General features: G+C 29.8%; 1 protein-coding gene across 3 annotated transcripts in view; it reads right to left on the bottom strand.

Moving 5' to 3' along the window:
* LOC111631089 (choline/ethanolamine kinase-like) overlaps positions 1-18,278 on the bottom strand; it is a 113,672-nt gene that overhangs the window by 56,017 nt on the left and 39,377 nt on the right. For all 3 annotated transcript variants that reach the window (XM_023375280.1, XM_023375279.1, XM_023375281.1), the window contains 2 exons: positions 15,146-15,371; positions 3,486-3,619 (listed from right to left, as the gene is read on the bottom strand). In XM_023375280.1, the coding sequence (XP_023231048.1) occupies positions 3,486-3,619; positions 15,146-15,371 (360 nt within the window). The remainder of the gene's footprint in view (positions 1-3,485; positions 3,620-15,145; positions 15,372-18,278) is intronic.

Below are 18,278 nucleotides of genomic sequence, written 5' to 3'. Positions count from 1 at the left end.
ATCGATTATCCGACTCAATTGGGGACTCAGGTTGGTCGGATAACTGAAAAAATCGAATAATCGGAAAGAATAAAAAAAATACATTATTAGCATAGTATATTAGTATATCCCATGTAGTTAGTATATTAGTATATCGCTATTAACCAACTTCGCATTGAATTTTCATTGATGTTAAGCCTAACAATTTTTTTTAAAATAATAATCGTCGCTATTCTATCGTTAAAAATTATTTTTAAATTATTTTATTGCTCATGAAACAAACCACCACTCATAATTAGAAAATTAAGTCTCGTTTAAATTAAATACTGGCCTCCCTTCAATGGTCGAGTCATTGTTGCCAGCTAAAAAAATGCAAAAATTTAACAAAAATAATATTAAAGTAGCCAAGACATAGCCAAATATTGTAGTGCCACATCACTGCGGACATTTGAAATTTTCCGATTAGAACGGTCGGTTAACTGATGTGACGGTTAATCGGGAGTCGGATAGATAATCGATGCTCTACTGTACAGTACATACATCACACTACAGAAGGCCACTATATTGAATACATGCGATATTGTTAGTAAATTCCTGAATACAGACACTGACACACTTATTTAATTTTAGTTTTATTTTGGTCCGGCATAGTACACAGCCACCGGTGTGAACCGAGTATAACCCACTAAACCCAATAATAATAATATACACTCATTGCCATATAAATAAGCACACCGAGAAGGAGTTGTCATATCACTGCAAAACTTGGCATGCAGAGAAGTCTCATGTAAATATGGAAATGATTAATTATAGCATGATGGCTCATTGTATAATGCCAGCAGAGAGCATTAAAATGCACCCCCCTGGACCTATAAAAAAAGCACACAAAGGCATCCTGTCTGTAATTTACCTGTTGCAGAGGGTATCACTATAGATGCCTTTTCATTGCAATCAAAGACCATATGAACAACTAACTGAGTTTGAGAGAGGAGGGGTCATTGGGTTCAGAGATGCCAAATAGCCCACCACCTAAGCCATTCTGACAACACATGTGAGGTGGTATTGGGACCAGTGGATGAGAGAGGACTTGCACACAAGGCAATCAGACTCAGGATGCCCTGAGAGCTCACAAAAACCATTTTCCAACAGGATAATGCTTGACCAAAAGAGCATGAGTGTTACAGGACTGCCTCCACCAACTTGTCACCCTTCCCTGATCTGCCTGGTTCTCTGATTTTGTCACCGATCGAACATGTCTGAGATCACCCGGGACACCAAGTTGGGCAGCCTAGGAGTTTGGCCAAACTAGAGGACCACTTGCAGCAACTGTAAACTGAGATATCATAAGACACATATAGCATCTGTATGCCCTAGGCTCACCTATATCACATTGTGTATTTAGACTACAGTGGCCCAACAGGGTATTGAACCGCCTTTCATTTGCAGTTTTTCCTGCAATAAATGATCCTTTTGCTTTCATTATATAATTACTTACTTATATGACTGTTACACTCACACATATACAACTTTGATTCCAACAACTTCTTGGTGGACTAAGTTTTAAGGCAATGAGTATATATTTAAAAATTAATAACAATTTCAATAAAAGCATATATAATAGAATAATTTTAATATTTTGTAAAAATTTATATGTATATTATACAAATTTATCTCAAAAAAAGTATTTTGAAATTGGTCATCTATAAAAATGACAATTCAAAGAAAAGGAATGTGTATTTGACTGAACTGATATAATTTATTTTGAATATTCTACTATCTAGTTTGCAATCATTATCAATAAAAAATTAATAATTTCTCTAAAAATTCTCAGAATCATCAGAACAATATCAAAATTTGACAAACAATAAATTCAGTTGTATTTCTAAAAATACATTCCTCTATAGTTATTAAGTATTAAAACCCAAAATGATTAATGTACGGTATTAAAGCACAAATCATTTGCTACAAATTATATCAGGAGAAGATTTGTTTTTCATGCAGCTTTATTATATAAAATTTCTTTTCTAAAAAACTTGTAAAAATATATATCTAATGAAATAAAAGCTTAAAATTGCACAATTTAAAAGCACACTTATCATATATTTAATTTCACATTATATGTTATACTGAAAATTGTCATTCATGTTTGATTAATACATCTTGTTAATAATTTTATAAAAGAATTTTTTTTTTTTTTTTTAATTTTCTCATTATTTCTCATTTTTAAAATTTATCATTATTAAGCAATTTTATTTAGCAATGAATCATGGATATATATGCAAGAGAGAGGGGGGGATCGGTAATAGAAATTTGTCAACTGAGATTGTTTGCAGATTATTCAAAACATAAAAAAAAATATATATATATATAAGCATTGATTTGATCTCTGACTAGACCGAGGCCTACCAGGTTAACACACACAATTAGTCGGCTTACAAAATATCTCTTTATTCAATAAGGGTTCCGTGATCAACCACTGAGGGCTCATGTGAACGCTCAGAAAAAAAATTCTCATTACATGGTCACGTGTCCCAAATACAATATCCCTCGTCCCTTCACTCTCCTTCTCCCTTATTCATGTAGCATAACAAGGTTCGTACGTGTTTACAATAACACAAAGAATTTTCATAACAGTCTACTCACTGGAAATCTGGCACTTAAACAATCAGGAATCGGACCAACAGCTATCGCACATGGGGAACATCTTCGCTTCTGTCGATACCTTGGTTACTCTATCTTCCTAAATTGTTCTGTCCCCACTATTCTTTCCGTGTATACCATGCTTGAGATTTGGTTCTATCTCCCTTTTCTCGATGTTCAAACGAATCTTCCTTCTCACTCCGGTCAGTTCCGACCTTCCTCGATGGCACTGATCAAAAACTCTCACGAATGGAACTCCTCCAAAGGAAAGAAAAAAAAGGTGTCTTCTCACATGTGGACCTGCTATTTATATCCTGGCTTGCTACCCTCACGTGACCTCTTGGGTAGCCAATCCAGAGGTCTGGTTTCACACAAAGGAGGGAGGTACAAAGTAAGGAGAACACATATCCAAACACTAAGAAAACCCAATACAGTGTGACATAATAAACTTACACTAAGTACAAAGAATATTAACTATACAAATAATATTCACATACATTGCTAACAACAACCAATAAGTGGCAGAGCACTACAGCATAAATGCAAAATAATGTTGTGGAAAAAATAATAGGAAAACAAGATACAGAAGATAACATGCAAAGACATGATCAAGATAGTTTTATGTCATGAATTCAATAATTAAAGTTCAAGAAGAACTTTACAGATGATGAAAGATGTCAAAGTTAGGTAACACATTGTCTAATCCATAAACTTAGAAAGACGATGCAATTTTAATTAAAACTGCTACACAATATTAAAAATAAATTACCTTTTTAGTTGAAATAATATTTTATATATGTCAGTGTTATAAATATTTTTATAATACTATAATAAATATAACAAAATACATATTACAATATAATTACCTAGCCATTTTATCAAATAACCAAGTTGGTTCTTTATTAATGGGAACTTGTAAACTATGTACTTTAGCTAATTTCCTTGCAATTGTTGCAGAAATATCTGAATCTTTTAATTCTTGACAAGTTAAAGCACGAGCCTGCAAAAATAAAGATCATTAATTAGAAATAAATATCCAATTCATAAATCTTGAATATTAGGAATATATAATAATGCCAGGAATGAACAGTAACTTAAATATGTACATTGACTGTATACTGTATAAAGAAGGAAAGGATTAAGTATTAGTAGAGAAGTGAAATTGCTTGTTATAAGCAAACCCAATTTGAAGAACTGAAATATAAATCAGTAGACAAAGTTAATGTTGTACTGGTTAAGCTTGAGATTATTTAAGTGTGTATCTACCTCTACATTTTTGAAGCCCGCACAAGTATCCAATAACATTAAGTAAAAAAATGATATAAAACTAACAACACTAGTTGAAAAATTACCAGACACCACCTGTGAGTTATCTAATAAAATACAAATTTGCCTTTAGTGCTAGAAATGAACATGTTCATAGCAAACAGATGCAATTAATAATAGTTGATATATGAAGACTGAAAAATAATATGTAGTGCCAAAAAACAGGATATTTATACACAGAAAAACATAATTCAAAGTATGTCATTAAAATAATGCATTTATTGGTGATATTTTGTTGAAACATTTTTCCATACAAAGTTGGTTTCTCTTAGCATGTTGGACAACAGTAGCATTTTTTATCTTTTGTGCATACTTAACATGGCTTGATGAGACTTATCATGGGCTTGAGTTTTTCTTAGAAATGGATAAAGTTCCTAAATAATGAAATTATCTTCAGTCTTAATTCCCTTTGCAATGTTTGAAATTTTTATCTCCATTCAAATACAGTAGACCCCCTATAACGCGGGTTCCTATAATGTAGATTCCTATAACGCGGCAAAAAATTGCAACAGTATTCATATAAAGATGCTAAAAGGGACACGTAAAACGCGGTAAAACATCGCCAACTTGTCATTGCAGACGAGCAGCCGAACTACTTTCCGCCATCCAGCGCCATGCTACGGAGAGTTTAGGCGGGTAAATTGAGTTTACTATTGTCTGTACAGTATTATATATAAATTAGGTACTGTACATATAATTATATATTAACTTAATTTATTGTAACTTTATTATAATTATATATATACTTTCCGCCATCCAGCGCCACGCTACGGAGAGTTTAGGCGAGTAAGTTGAGTTTACTATCNTGTTAATATATTAAAAATTTGTATAGTACTGTATATTTAGTTAAATGACTAAATGATTACTTTTACTATACAATACACAGTATATGTTATGGGCCAAGTAATTAATACATCATTATTGTAAGCTTGCCAACTTTTAGGGTCAATCAGTTAATTGCGTGTCACTGATGGTCTAGGGTCCATTCATATGTAAGTGGAGGCAGAGGAGACAAAGATGACAAGTGTCTAACAAAAATCATTTATTTTTTACATTAAAGTAACTTATACTATGAACAAAATAGTTTGCGTTAAAACAACCAGTGGTTCAGATGTCCTGGGCATCAATCAAAGATGGCCCTGAGGCAGTGGCGTTGACAAGTCTGTAAGGCAGGTGGGGAGGCTCTGTTGGTTGGCATCGGAGATGTGGTCTAAGTCTGAAGTGGCATGGGTTACAGGTTGGGCACAATAGACGGAAAACTGCTTTTTTTCGCATTGACACACAGCATCTTGGTTAATTGGAACAGTAACTAACCAAGTGAAATGACTTACTGAGTGCCAGGTGTCCATGATTGTCAGGGATTATATCAATCTCTGTTCTTTCTTTCATCCCTTCTGATTGGTCATTCTCCCTCAATCACGCTTCCTGAGTGTCTGGTCTCTCGTTATGAAGCTTAAGGGGACTCCTTACCTAGAGTGCAAGAAAGGTCAAAATTGAAGCTGAATTTGATTTCTCACTGATCATAGGATGACATTCCTTCTCTGATTTATGGTTTCTTTATCGCAGTTTGATACAGACAAAAGGTGTCAGACTACAACCTTTTTTTCCCCCTTGCCTTTTTAAACAATTGCATTTTTTTTTCTCTAAATCAACTGTTTTTTGAATTTCATGACAGTTCAGACCTGTCCAGGACTTCACATTATTTATAATGTCCAGCAATTATGAAAAATGACTAAAATGGCCATGCAGTCTGATAAATATTGATTAATTTATTAAATTGACCAAATATTACGAATAAAGCTGCATTTCCTTTGAGCAATTTGATTTTCAAAAAATCTCCACTTTTTTCATTAAGAACTATTTATTTTTGTAAATTATTTTAAAGTATTTTAAAAATAACAGGTGATTTTTAAAAAGTAATTATTATTAACTGTATTAAGTAAACTAATGTTAACAAAAAGTATAGTAGTATAAATTTATATTGCTCATCAGCTTGTGACTGTATATCTATAAAGTCAACCTGACATCTTGAGTTCATTTCATTACTTAAAATTGGTTTAACTACCAAGCCTTTTTTAGGAACATTCTGTTTTTTTATGACAGATTTCACATAACTTTAAGTAAATTTTCTCCCTTGAAATATTTTTATATTTTGTATTTAATTCTTTTTCCATATGGTTTCTAATGCAATAGCCAATAGCAATATCGGCATCACTCAATATTTGAAATATTTCTTCAATATGAACATAATATTTAATTAAATTACCTTCTTCTACAGGCACAATTAATTTTTCTCTCTGTTAGATACAACTTCATATCTATAGTATGTAAATATTGATATTCTTCTGATAACTCCAAAGTCACTTCGGTTTTTGACTTTCACTTTTTGGATCATTGTCAAATAGACATATGCTGATTTTATAAAAGTTTGACTGTTCTGATCTATTAGTTCTAGAAACTTGCTTAATTGGTTGTTGAAGTGGTTATTCATATTACTTAATAATTGCTACATAATAGTGTCCTTTTTTAAACAAAAATAACAAATTTAAAAAAAAAACAAGTAAAATTAAAATGTTGCACAAGATTAACTACTGGCTGCATAAATTTAAAAATTCATTACCAAATGCAATATGCATGCACAACTCAAACACAAGTGCTAATTGGCTAGTCTATCAAATGATCACTCCAAGTTATCATTATCACTTTGCTTGACCAGACGATAGCAGCATTAATAGTGACCGGTCAATGTGATAAATTATGATAAAAAATTGAAATTTATTACAGCATCCGATTTTGTTTGTCATTATTCAAAATGCCTGTATGAGTCACTTAGTATGTAACATATATAATCACAAATTAATCTCTTATTAAATTAAGAAATAAAGTTTTTTACATTGCTTCCCTTATGCAGGTACTAAGAGGTCCTTTTTAGCAAGCCCATTATGGGTTTGGCCAAGCCCACAATGGAATGGCCAGGTTGCAAGAAATGGGGCCCAACATATCATAAACTATCTTCCAAAAAATTCCTAGGGTTTTTCAACCCATCCAGATTTTACCTTGTGTCCCCCACAGCAATAGGCTCTGGGGGACACCACCGTAACTTTTTGACCATTCAGCTGGCCAAAATAAACAGTTTAATGTTTTCATATCAGTTCCATCAGTTCCATCTCAGACTGAAAAATTAATTAAATTTAAATAACAGCATATTTCTATAACATAATTTATAAAAATTTATTCTAATTTAAACTGTCAAATAAATTGTTTATGTTCATTGTATCACATAAATCTTAAAAATTAAGAATAAAATAACTAAAATTTAAAAATTATATACAGTCGATCCCCCTATAACGTACGTTCCTATAACGACAATTCCTATAACGTAGCGAAAAAATTGTAGAAACTTTCGTATAAAATACCTCCTATAACGTCATTTCGCGACAAGATTGATAGAGTCTGGACCAATAGTGGATGAGCAGCCAAACTACTTTCCTCCGACCCTGCGCCACGCTACGGAGCGGCTAAATTGAGTTTGCTATTGTCTGTTTAGTATTATATATAAATTATATATAAATTAGGTACTGTACATATAATTATATATTAATTATATATAAATTAGGTACTGTATATATAATTATATATTAACTTAATTTATTGTAACTTTATTATAATTATATATATGCTTTCTGCCGCCTGGCAACACGCTACGGAGATTTTAGGCTAGTAAGTTGAGTTTATTATCGTCTGCACAGTATGTAAATTAGGTACCGTAAGTCTAATACAGCACTAATTTTATACATTTCTTGTGAAAGAAACACTTCTTATTCAACGGCCATAAAAATTATTTATATTAATGATGTCTCCAAAGGTCAAGTTATTTTTCTGCGAAAAATTCGTTATTAGAAATCGCGGCCGCCGTTTCATGTGCTGTTCCGCGACGAAAACCAGCTTTAAGCAACGGCGTAGTCGAACGGTACACACTCGGTAAGTAATCCTATAATTTTTTGTTTATAGCATAGTTTATACGGATTACTCCCAAAAAATTATACGTGTTTTGGAAATGTTGAGTCGAATTAGTCTAGAATCGGTTAATTTTATAGAAGAAAACCTTTCGAACAGCCTTAGTCCGTAAAGTTCCCACCTATCGGGCTGCGATTGGCTCATGTATTTAATCGTTCCTACAACGTAATTTTCGGTTAGCTTGGAACGTATCTAAGCGTTATAGGGGGGTCTACTGTATATATAAAAACCACAAACACACAAAACAGAAATGTTTGAGTAGAAGCAGGCTTCTTGTGGTGTCCTTGAAAGGAAAAATCAAGTACAAGGTGTAACAATTTAATTTCCAAAATGCACCTTTAAAAAATATACATGCAGAACTATATTCGAGAGGCTACTGTCACCTTCAAAATACTCTCCTCATGCATTTATACACTGACTTAAATGGCATTCTCATTTCTGGAAGCAGGCCCAGAATTCATTTTCCAATATACTGTTGAGCAGCTGTCTCAAATTCTGTTGAATATCAGTTATATTAGAAAATCTTGTCCTTTCAGAGCAGCTTTTACTTTTGTAAATAGCCAGAAATCACAAGGAGCTAAGTCAGGTGAATAGGCAAAATAATCTAATTGGATAATCACATTTTGGCTAGAAAATGTTTCACAGTGCACCAACTTGTGATGAATGATCCACTTGCCGAGCCACAATTAGACTATTTTTCTTTGAACAGAATCTCAATTCCTGCAATACTTCTAAATAGCATTGTTGATTGACTGTTCGTCCCTGTTCAATAAATTCTTGGTGGACTATTACCTTGGATCGAAGAAACACACCAGCATGGTCTTAAACCGTAAGTGCGACATGCGCACCTTTTTAGGGCACAGTGAACTTGTGGATTTCCATTGCACATTCTGGCATTTTATTTCTGGGTCGTACTGTAACATTTTAGTAGCACATATGATGATATTCACACAAAATTTAATATTAATATGTTATTCTAAATTTCAGTCATCCATTTTTATATCAAAGAGTATGACATAACCATTACCTTTCCAATAGCTAGCCTAATTAACAACTAGCTCTATTAGATTGAAATTTATGCATGTATTAGTTCAAACATAAATGCACATGTCATTTCAATATCATTCTGTCATGGGCAATACTATACAGCCATTCTGAGAATTAAATTGACACATTTTCTACATTGTCAGAAAAATCTGAAATCACAAGAAGTCAAATATTTAGTATTTGACTTCTTGTGATCAAATTCTTGTCAAATATTTAGTATTTGACTTCTTGTGATCAAATTCTTGTCACAAGACAAAAATCAGATTCTTGTTATCAAATAGACTTTGATAAGTCTAATAAATTTGATCTTTGATGCTCAATAGAATATCACAAGTCTGTTGGATGATTAGTTCATCTATCTATTAATTTTTTATTATTATTATTAATTTGTTCTGCATTTGGAATAAACAAACAGCCAATTTTTTTGATGTTAAAACAAACAAAAATAAAGACAATAACAAGTTTAAAAACAAGTACTTTTGATGATAATACAGTATTTCTGATGCATATTTATCATCAGTAACTACTTGTAATTATTTGCAGAAATATTTGTATCAGAAATACTTGTAATTATTTGCTTGTATTCTTGTAAAATACTTGTTTTTAAACTCATTATTGTATTTATTTTCATCTATTTTAATACCAGACAGTTTTTTTACGCTAATTGATTTATTTGCTGTGTCTTAATATATTGCCTTCTGCTCTGCATTATTTTAAAACATCTTCATTTTGTCCTACTATTAATTATTCTTTATTATATTTTTAAAATTATTATGTAGTTATTTAATTATATGTATACAACTAATTAAAATTACACACTACTCCAATACTTTTCCGTTTTATATACATAACAAGTTGGAAGTAAAAAAGGAGTCGAAGTTGGCGGATTTTTTGACGACTCTGAATCCAACTCCAGCTAAAACACCAAAACTCCACAGCCCTGGTTTATTTCATCTTGTTTGTAAAGTTCTTCCAGTTTCATTTGTGAAATTTGTTTGGCATGTACAAGGAATAGAATAAACTAAATTTTTTTTTTATAATTTATTTTTAATTTAATAATTTAGTTTTTATTTTTTATAATTTGTTTTAATTTTTTGATCTAATCTGTTTTCCTACTGGAATAATTGTTAAAAAAAATAGTAAAAAATTTTAATTTAAGTTTTTCAAATAAGCCTTTATATTAAACTATTAGTACATAACTATTTTTAATGTCTTTTTTTGTAATTAGTTGTACATTTTTTATTTTGTTTCATCAATTTACTGAATATTATTTTTGGATATTCATTCAACATAAAGGTCTTTCAAAATGTTGAAATAAGAGAATTATTAATGTTTTTATTTGTTATCTAATTTAAAATTAAAAATTATAATGAATTAATTAACAATAATTAGATGCTATAACTCTCAATTTCTTGCATGTGATGTGATGAGAGTTATGACTATTCTTAAATTAATATTTAAATAAAATCACTACTTTTGAGCAGATGAACAAAGTTAAACAAATTCAATAGTTCTTTTTCAGAAGTTCAATTTATTTTACATTTTTATTCCACTTTACTGGTAATGATAATAAAGTTGAAAAACTTGGCAGACAAACAAATTTCCTACAAAATCAATACAGAATGTGTACAAAAAAGAAATGTGATGTAAACAGAAGCAGATGGTAAGATTTATAACTGGTCCCAAGACCACTTGCCACTTTCTAACAGAAAAGAAATATTTTCAATATACTCAAAACTGAATTGCGATAGAAAAAATAACTAAGAAAAATGTAATTGTAAAATTGATTTAAAAGATAAAAACTTTCACTACATTTTGCTAGACTAAAAGGACAATTTGCAATTATATATATACATAACTAAGAAGAATACACAAGGATGTCCATTTTTAAGCAATCCAATAAAATGACTCAAAAAATATGCATGTTTAAAACACTCATTGAACCTTATGTTAGACTTCAAGGGGGCCACAAGATTGGAACAACAATTTTCGTTCAATTTTATTTTGTTCTCTGTTCCTTCTTGTATTAAATATATTTTAAAAGTTCTCAATAACTATTATTATTATTTTTTTTATTCTTAGAAAATCTCTCAATGTGAAGCTAATTAGAGATCAGAGGGAGGAGTAGCTACATATTATGCAAACACAATGTATCTACCAGCATTGTGTGTGTGTGTGTGTGTGTGTGTGTGTGTAAATTACTAATGATGTTCTTTCTGTTAACCATAAAAAAGTAAACTTTAAAAGTTTACTGGTCATTGTTCATTGATTAACTTCATCAAAAAATCATCATTGCCTTTTCTCATTGTATGTGTTTTTGTTTCAGTTATTTTCTTTCTGGTAGAAGCAACAGAAGAAAAAATGAATGTTAAAAATATACTTATTATATATATAAGTAAATAATATAAATTTTTAAAATTATTCTGGATATTCTGAAATTTTCTTCAGAATAATGATGATATCATATTAAAAAAATAAAAACTTCATGCAACAACAACTTGGAGAACGATAAAACATTCTTTTCTACAAAATTCTTCATTAAAGTGCATTTTCTCTTTTTTCTATCAACTACTTTTACTTTGACTACATAATTACAGCAATAATTATAACATACTGTATGCTTTACTTAACTGATACAGGAACAGGATATCTATATCAATTTTAAGCAACACAATTTAAACATACATTTTCCAGAACACATTACTTAATCTAAAAATTCCAATCTCTACATTTAGTTATAATTAACATTACTCATGGGTTATAGAACAGCATTTTGTGGATTTATAAAAACTGAATTAAAATTCATTGATCAGTCTTTATTTATTTGAAAAAACTCAATTTAAAAATACAATCATTTATCACTGACTAATTTACACTTTATCAAAGATTGTTGTATTTTAATATGAGTAAATTGTAACAAAACAAGTCCAAATTAATAAGATAAAATATAATGAAAACTTATATTATAGTTGAAGTATTCACACAAAATTTAATATTAATATGTTATTCTAAATTTCAGTCATCCATTTTTATATCAAAGAGTATGACATAACTATTACCTTTCCAATAGCTAGNTAATTCTACATAATTTGTTATTTAAATCTGATTATGATGGTGATGTAATTATTGAAAAATGTTTGTTCTATTAAAATTTTTATTTTAATCCAGTTAAAAAACAAAAAGTGATTTAATTAACATATAAAACTTAAATATTAACATAACATATAATTAACATATATTTATTATTAACAATTATAATTAACATATAAAATTTAAAATTCACAGCACTATTATTATGAATGATAATTCTTGTTAATTAGATGAACTTTTTGGATTATGTAATTATTATGAATTACATGTCTTTGTTTGAGAAACTTCAACAAAAATTCTGATATATTCATGTAATACAGGTCAAATTACAAATAAAGGAACTTCCCAACTTACATAAATACATAACTTATGCAAGTTCTGCATTTACTGGAAAAAAGTCTAAAAAAAATTATTATAAAAATATTCAAAAGTATTTACAATTTTATGTGATTTCCAATATATAATATATTACTAAGAAACAATTTAACAATTTGACACACAAAAATCAGTTTATCATATTTTCACAATTAAACTTTGGGTTTATTTTTAAAACATGTATCCTCTGGGGTTTATTTGAAGTCTAGTTTTTTTGAGGCTGAAGTTTATTACCTTTCAATAGTTGACAAGTGGATTAAAACTGAAAGAAATACCTTAATTACTTGTACATTTTTGAAACTATCAGACTTTGGTGTTTATTAACTATTTACTGTTTATAGCTACAACACTTGAATAATTACTGTTCTAATACAAATTTAATATCTAACAAACCTCAAAAACCTTTTAAGATGCAGTTTTTTTATTAAATCTAATGCTTTCAGTTAGTTGATTGACCTTCTTCAGGAAATATATCAGATTTATAAAGAACGAAACCTATTTTGGAACCTAGGTTCCAAAATAGGTTTCGTTCTTTATAAATCGGAATTTTTCAAAATTTTTCCTGAAGAAGGTCAATCAACTGATCAGACAGCATTTTAAAAGAATTTTTGAGGTTTGTTGGTTTTTTAAGTGCAGAAAAAAAGAGAAAAAGAGTGATTTAATATCTTCTAATTTAGAAAAGAGTGATTTAATATCTTCTAATTCAGTTGTCATGTTATCATTCATGTCTGTTCCAACATTAGCCAAAATCAAGATTTTAACTTCCATCTTCTGGTTCAAATTCAACATCTCAAATTAGAGTTTTCCTAATTATCCTTTGATAAGCTCTTGATTTGTGAACTCAATTACAAATTTCCCATGCTGAATATTCAACAATATTTATAATTTCATTTTCAAAAATGTTCCTGTAATTCCCTTGGAACAGAAAATGCTGTCTGATTCTAGATAATTTGAAAGGTAGAATTTTAACTAAATTCCTTACCTGTTATTTTAAATTACACTACCCTATACAGTGAAGTATTTTGACATGTTCTCTAAGTTGTTCAATCCTGGGTTTATTTTTAACAACATGGGAACTTCTAATATCTTTATTACCTGCTATTTATTCTAAACCTGAGGTTTAATCAAGGAAATGTGGTATATGTAAGTTTGGAGTATGAGAATTTAAATAAATCAGTGAGTAATATGTTTTTGAAATGTGTAACAACAATAAATTTTAATTGAATTCATAGTTACAGGTGTACAGCCAAAGCATTGCTGCGTTATTCTTAAGGGCTTGTGTTTAAATCTAGGTTAGAAATTTTCATGGAATGGCTTGACTTGGACATATTTTAAGAACACAATGGAGATAACCATATGTGTATGAAAGTTGAATAATAGAGTTGCATGTGATAAAAAGAGGTTCTGTTTCCAGAGCTAAAAGTAAGTTATAAAGTTCTTCTACCTTTAAAATAATTTTATATTTTTACAACATAATGTACAATGTAATTATAATATATTTTTACACAATAATGCATAAAATATGAGTCTATGGTTTTAATGTTTTAAATAAACAGAAAACAGACAAAAATTAGTTCTTAGAAATGATTTTTCTGTTAACTAAACTAGCAGACTATTTCATTGCACAAGAGCTTAAAATTTTTTTTGTTAGCTGGAAATGAAAGAAAGTGCCTATTTGACATATGTAAAGTGAATTAGGAGTGTGAAAGTGTATGAAAGAGTGAATTTCCCATAAGTTAAAAACTGCCTGTAATGATAGGTAGTAGCAAATACACAGTATTTTTCTAAATTTTACACAGATAAAAGTCATTCTTCTTCTTTTTAAGAATGTATTCCTATGTAAAATTTAACTTGCTTTATGCAATTTCATTTAATGTAAGTTTCTTGAAACCAATTAATCATGTACTGAGTAAAATATGTCTTTCCAACATTTCAATCTACAGAGAGTAAATGATCAAAATAGATATGATTTTACATTTTACTTCCAAAGCAAATGTTTCCATTTGCTTTGCAAGTAAAATGTAAACTTGCTTTTCATGCACTAAAATTTGATTGGATGTTTAATTTTTACTAACTTATCACAAAGCCTAATCAATGAACAAAACTGAATAAAGTTCAATCATATTTTGCAAAAATTTAGAAATTTACTTTTTTCTAAACTGTTAAGTCCAAATCATTAAATTATTTTGAGTTATATCCAGTTAAATTTTTATTTCAGATTTACATTTAGTAATATAGCTTAGCTTTGATTTGTACTAAAAAAATTTTAAATATTAAAGCAAAATAAACAAACAACATATAGTGTGTTTGATATTCAAATTTTATTTTTTTCCTACATATTTTCTTTATTTCATCTGGAATGATAATGATAATTTTAATGAGAGTGACTAACTATATTTAATTTCTGATTTCTAATCATGAATTGCATGTTAGAAAAATTTATCTTGTGATCAGATTTTTTAAAGTTTATATCATTATTTAAATTAATCTGTAGAATATTTTCTTATGTTATATATTTCATTAATTTAAGAATTATTTTTTTAAAATACTCTCTTTAACACAGAAGAAATTAATTATAATTACTTACTCTATGGTCTTTAATTTGTAAAGAATGTTAAAGTCATTATATTTTCTTATATAATTGATTTATATTTGAAGTATAATCACTTACTGGAATGTATTCTTCTAATCTGCCACCAGGAAATATTCCATAGAGTTTTGGTCCAAGTCGTCTTTCGGCCAGCATCATAAATATGACACTCTCTGTTACTGTTGAGTCTACACCACCATCATGAAGTTGTCCATACATACGAAGTAAAACTTGACCAGGTTCTCCTATTAAAGGTGTATGAGTCTCTGGTAAGGAACAATAATAAAGCAAATTGCTCAAGCCACCACTAAAAACAAAAAATACATACATATACATAAGTAACTTGAAAACATGTATAAAAATATTGATCTTGCTAAATTAATATTTAATTTTAAGATGAAAATTATGATAATTAAAAATTAATTCCAACATAATTTACTTGCATATGACACTTTTTATAAAATCATTTATAAGTCAAGACAAATAAAAATCAGAAAAATCAAAAAATAACAAGAATCATCACTTTTTTCCTTAAAATTTAATACCTTATTTTCCCAATTCTAATGTGCACCTCTTGTTTGGACTTTTCTGGTCTCAAAAACTGCAGTGAACATTAGAATCAAACACAAAGTCAACTTAATACAGCCTCGTTCACATTGTTTGCTCTTCACTCTAATTGAAAATTCACATGTATTATGTCAATATGGACATAGTACACATCTTTTCAGTTTTAATTTTGGTTTTGACATAGTTTATTGGTCTTGTGACCTAAAGCAAACAAAAGCTTAGGAACCAAACCAAATTTACAAGCTTAAAATTGTTAATTAGCAAAAAAAATCTTTTCAGAATAATCAAACTACCCTGTTTCTCTGAAAATAAGACAGTGTCTTATATTAATTTTTGCTCTTAAAGATGCACTAGGTCTTATTTTCAGGGGATGTCTTATGATTCCATGAAGAAGAATTCACATTTATTGTTGAACAAAAAAATTCCCAAGTTGAAGTTTGACAAGAGTGATGTATATCAGGTTGTGTTGAACTGAACTTAAATAAAACCAAAGTCACGAACCGAAATTAACTTACGAAGTTCCCATACGGGAGTGGACTTCCCACTCTCACTTCAACTTAACTTTTTTATAGTGTCGACATCGGGCTCGATGACCAATTAATGCTTACTGAACCGTAGCACTATGCAAATGTGATGTGGCGTGATTCCCGGCTGACCAATTAGCGATCACCAGCTGTAATGTTATGCAAATCTGTGATTCCCAAGCCATAATCTTATACAAATCATGCCGTGTGGCATGATTGTCTGCTGACCAATCAGTGGCTGTACTTTCAAAAAGCCAACGGCCACTTTCAACCATATGTCAATGACCGTTACGAGTAAAAAAACAACTTTGCTAGGTCTTACTTTCAGGGGGAGGCCTTATATTTAGCAATTCAGCTAAACCTCTGCTAGGTCTTATTTTCAGAGGATGTCTTATTTTCGGGAAAACACGGTATTAAAATTTAAAACAAGATGTTATATTATGTATGAAGCATGTTTTTTTTAAGTAAGTACTGTTTTGATATTAAAAAAACACAAATGAAATTTGTTTTCTTACAAGAAAGCCTGTACCTTAATCTACTTTTCAACATAATTTCCTCTAATATTAAGGCACTTATTATATCATACAACCAACTTCTGAATTCCATCCTCAAAAAAAAGTGCTGCCTGATTTGCCAACCACTGTAGCATGACTGTTTTGACATCATCATCGTCATAGTGCTGACACCGCCTAGATGTTTTTTCAAGTGGAGGAACAAATGGTAGTCACTAAGCACTAGATCAGGGCTATATGGAAGGTGATCAAGTTGTTCCCAGCCATATGATGTGATAAAGTCTCGGGTTCGTTGAGCCATGTATGGACAGGCATTGTCATGAAAGCAAAACAATCCCCTTACTGAGCTTGCCGTGCTTTTTGTTTTGGATGATGAAATCGTAAAGCATCTGTTTTCTCAAATTTTTGCATCAACTTTCTGTAAAAAGTCTTCAGTGATGGCAGATGCTCGCCAACTATGCTCCTTGTCATGGACATTAGTATGGCCATTTTTAAATGCTCTAACCCATTTTATTACCATTCCATTGCTCATAACATTTTTTTCATACACCTCACTAATTTTCCAATGAATGTCAGCTGCATTCACATCTTTTGTATTAAGAAAACTAATCACCATGTGTACTTAACAATCAGTGGGATTTTCAATTGTATGGAGGCATTTTAAACACACACAAACAAACACAAAACAAACGAATGCTTCCATAATTGCATCTGTGGCTAGCCAACAGATGTAGGTACTCAGTGCACATTTGCAGAACACCAACCACAGCACTATAGTGGTCATATTTTAAAATGGTACTTACTTAAAAACATGCCTCGTAAAACACTTGTCCTGTTATTAATCCATGATCATAAAACTTTAATTTCAAAAAAGGGGGTAAAAACAGTTTTTAAAATTCATCCCATAATTTTTTGAATTTATTAAAATATTAATGGACTGGGAAAAAAAATAATTGGAAATTAATTGTGATTGTGTAAGAAAAAGTTATTAAAATGAAAACTGATAGAGTTGTTATAATTATTTATATTTTTGTGCATTTTATTTTCATTTTCAGACTAACACCAGTCCTCAAATTGATGGCTGTACAAAACCAAGGATAATAATGAAGATTTGGGAAGAGTTTAATGTAAGTTTATTAGGAGTTCTGTCAAATTTATAATTTTGTCTAACTAGCACAGTGTTTTTAAAATAGCAAAATGTTTTAAAATTTGAATATGGTTATTTATGTTATATTGCACTAAAGACATCATTGTCATTCTACATATTAAAATTACACAGTATAATCAAAATTTTTCCCGGTCTACTTTAAGTAATTTCAAAATAGTTTGATGTCATAATACAAAAACAACAATAAATACCGTATATCTGCGCAGATAAGATGATAGTTGAATCATAAAAAAANGCTCTCTTGCTATCCAAACAAAATACATGGCCATTGTGCTTGCTTTATGCCACTTAGAATACATGATGCCACCTCAAAATAAATTTTAAAATTTAAATGAATGTCTCTAAAATGCAGAAAAATCACCATATAATTTTTGATAAATTCAGTTTTAACATAAAATTTACAGATATGTAAAGAATAAGAAATTAAGCTTACAATAGAACTA

The sequence above is a fragment of the Centruroides sculpturatus genome, unplaced genomic scaffold (assembly GCF_000671375.1).
Source record: "Centruroides sculpturatus isolate CEXI.00-Female unplaced genomic scaffold, Cexi_2.0 scaffold671, whole genome shotgun sequence".
In the NCBI taxonomy this organism is placed as follows: Eukaryota; Metazoa; Arthropoda; class Arachnida; order Scorpiones; family Buthidae; genus Centruroides; species Centruroides sculpturatus.
The sequence above is the reverse complement of the archived record's forward strand: the minus strand, read 5'-3'. Positions and strand labels throughout refer to the sequence as shown.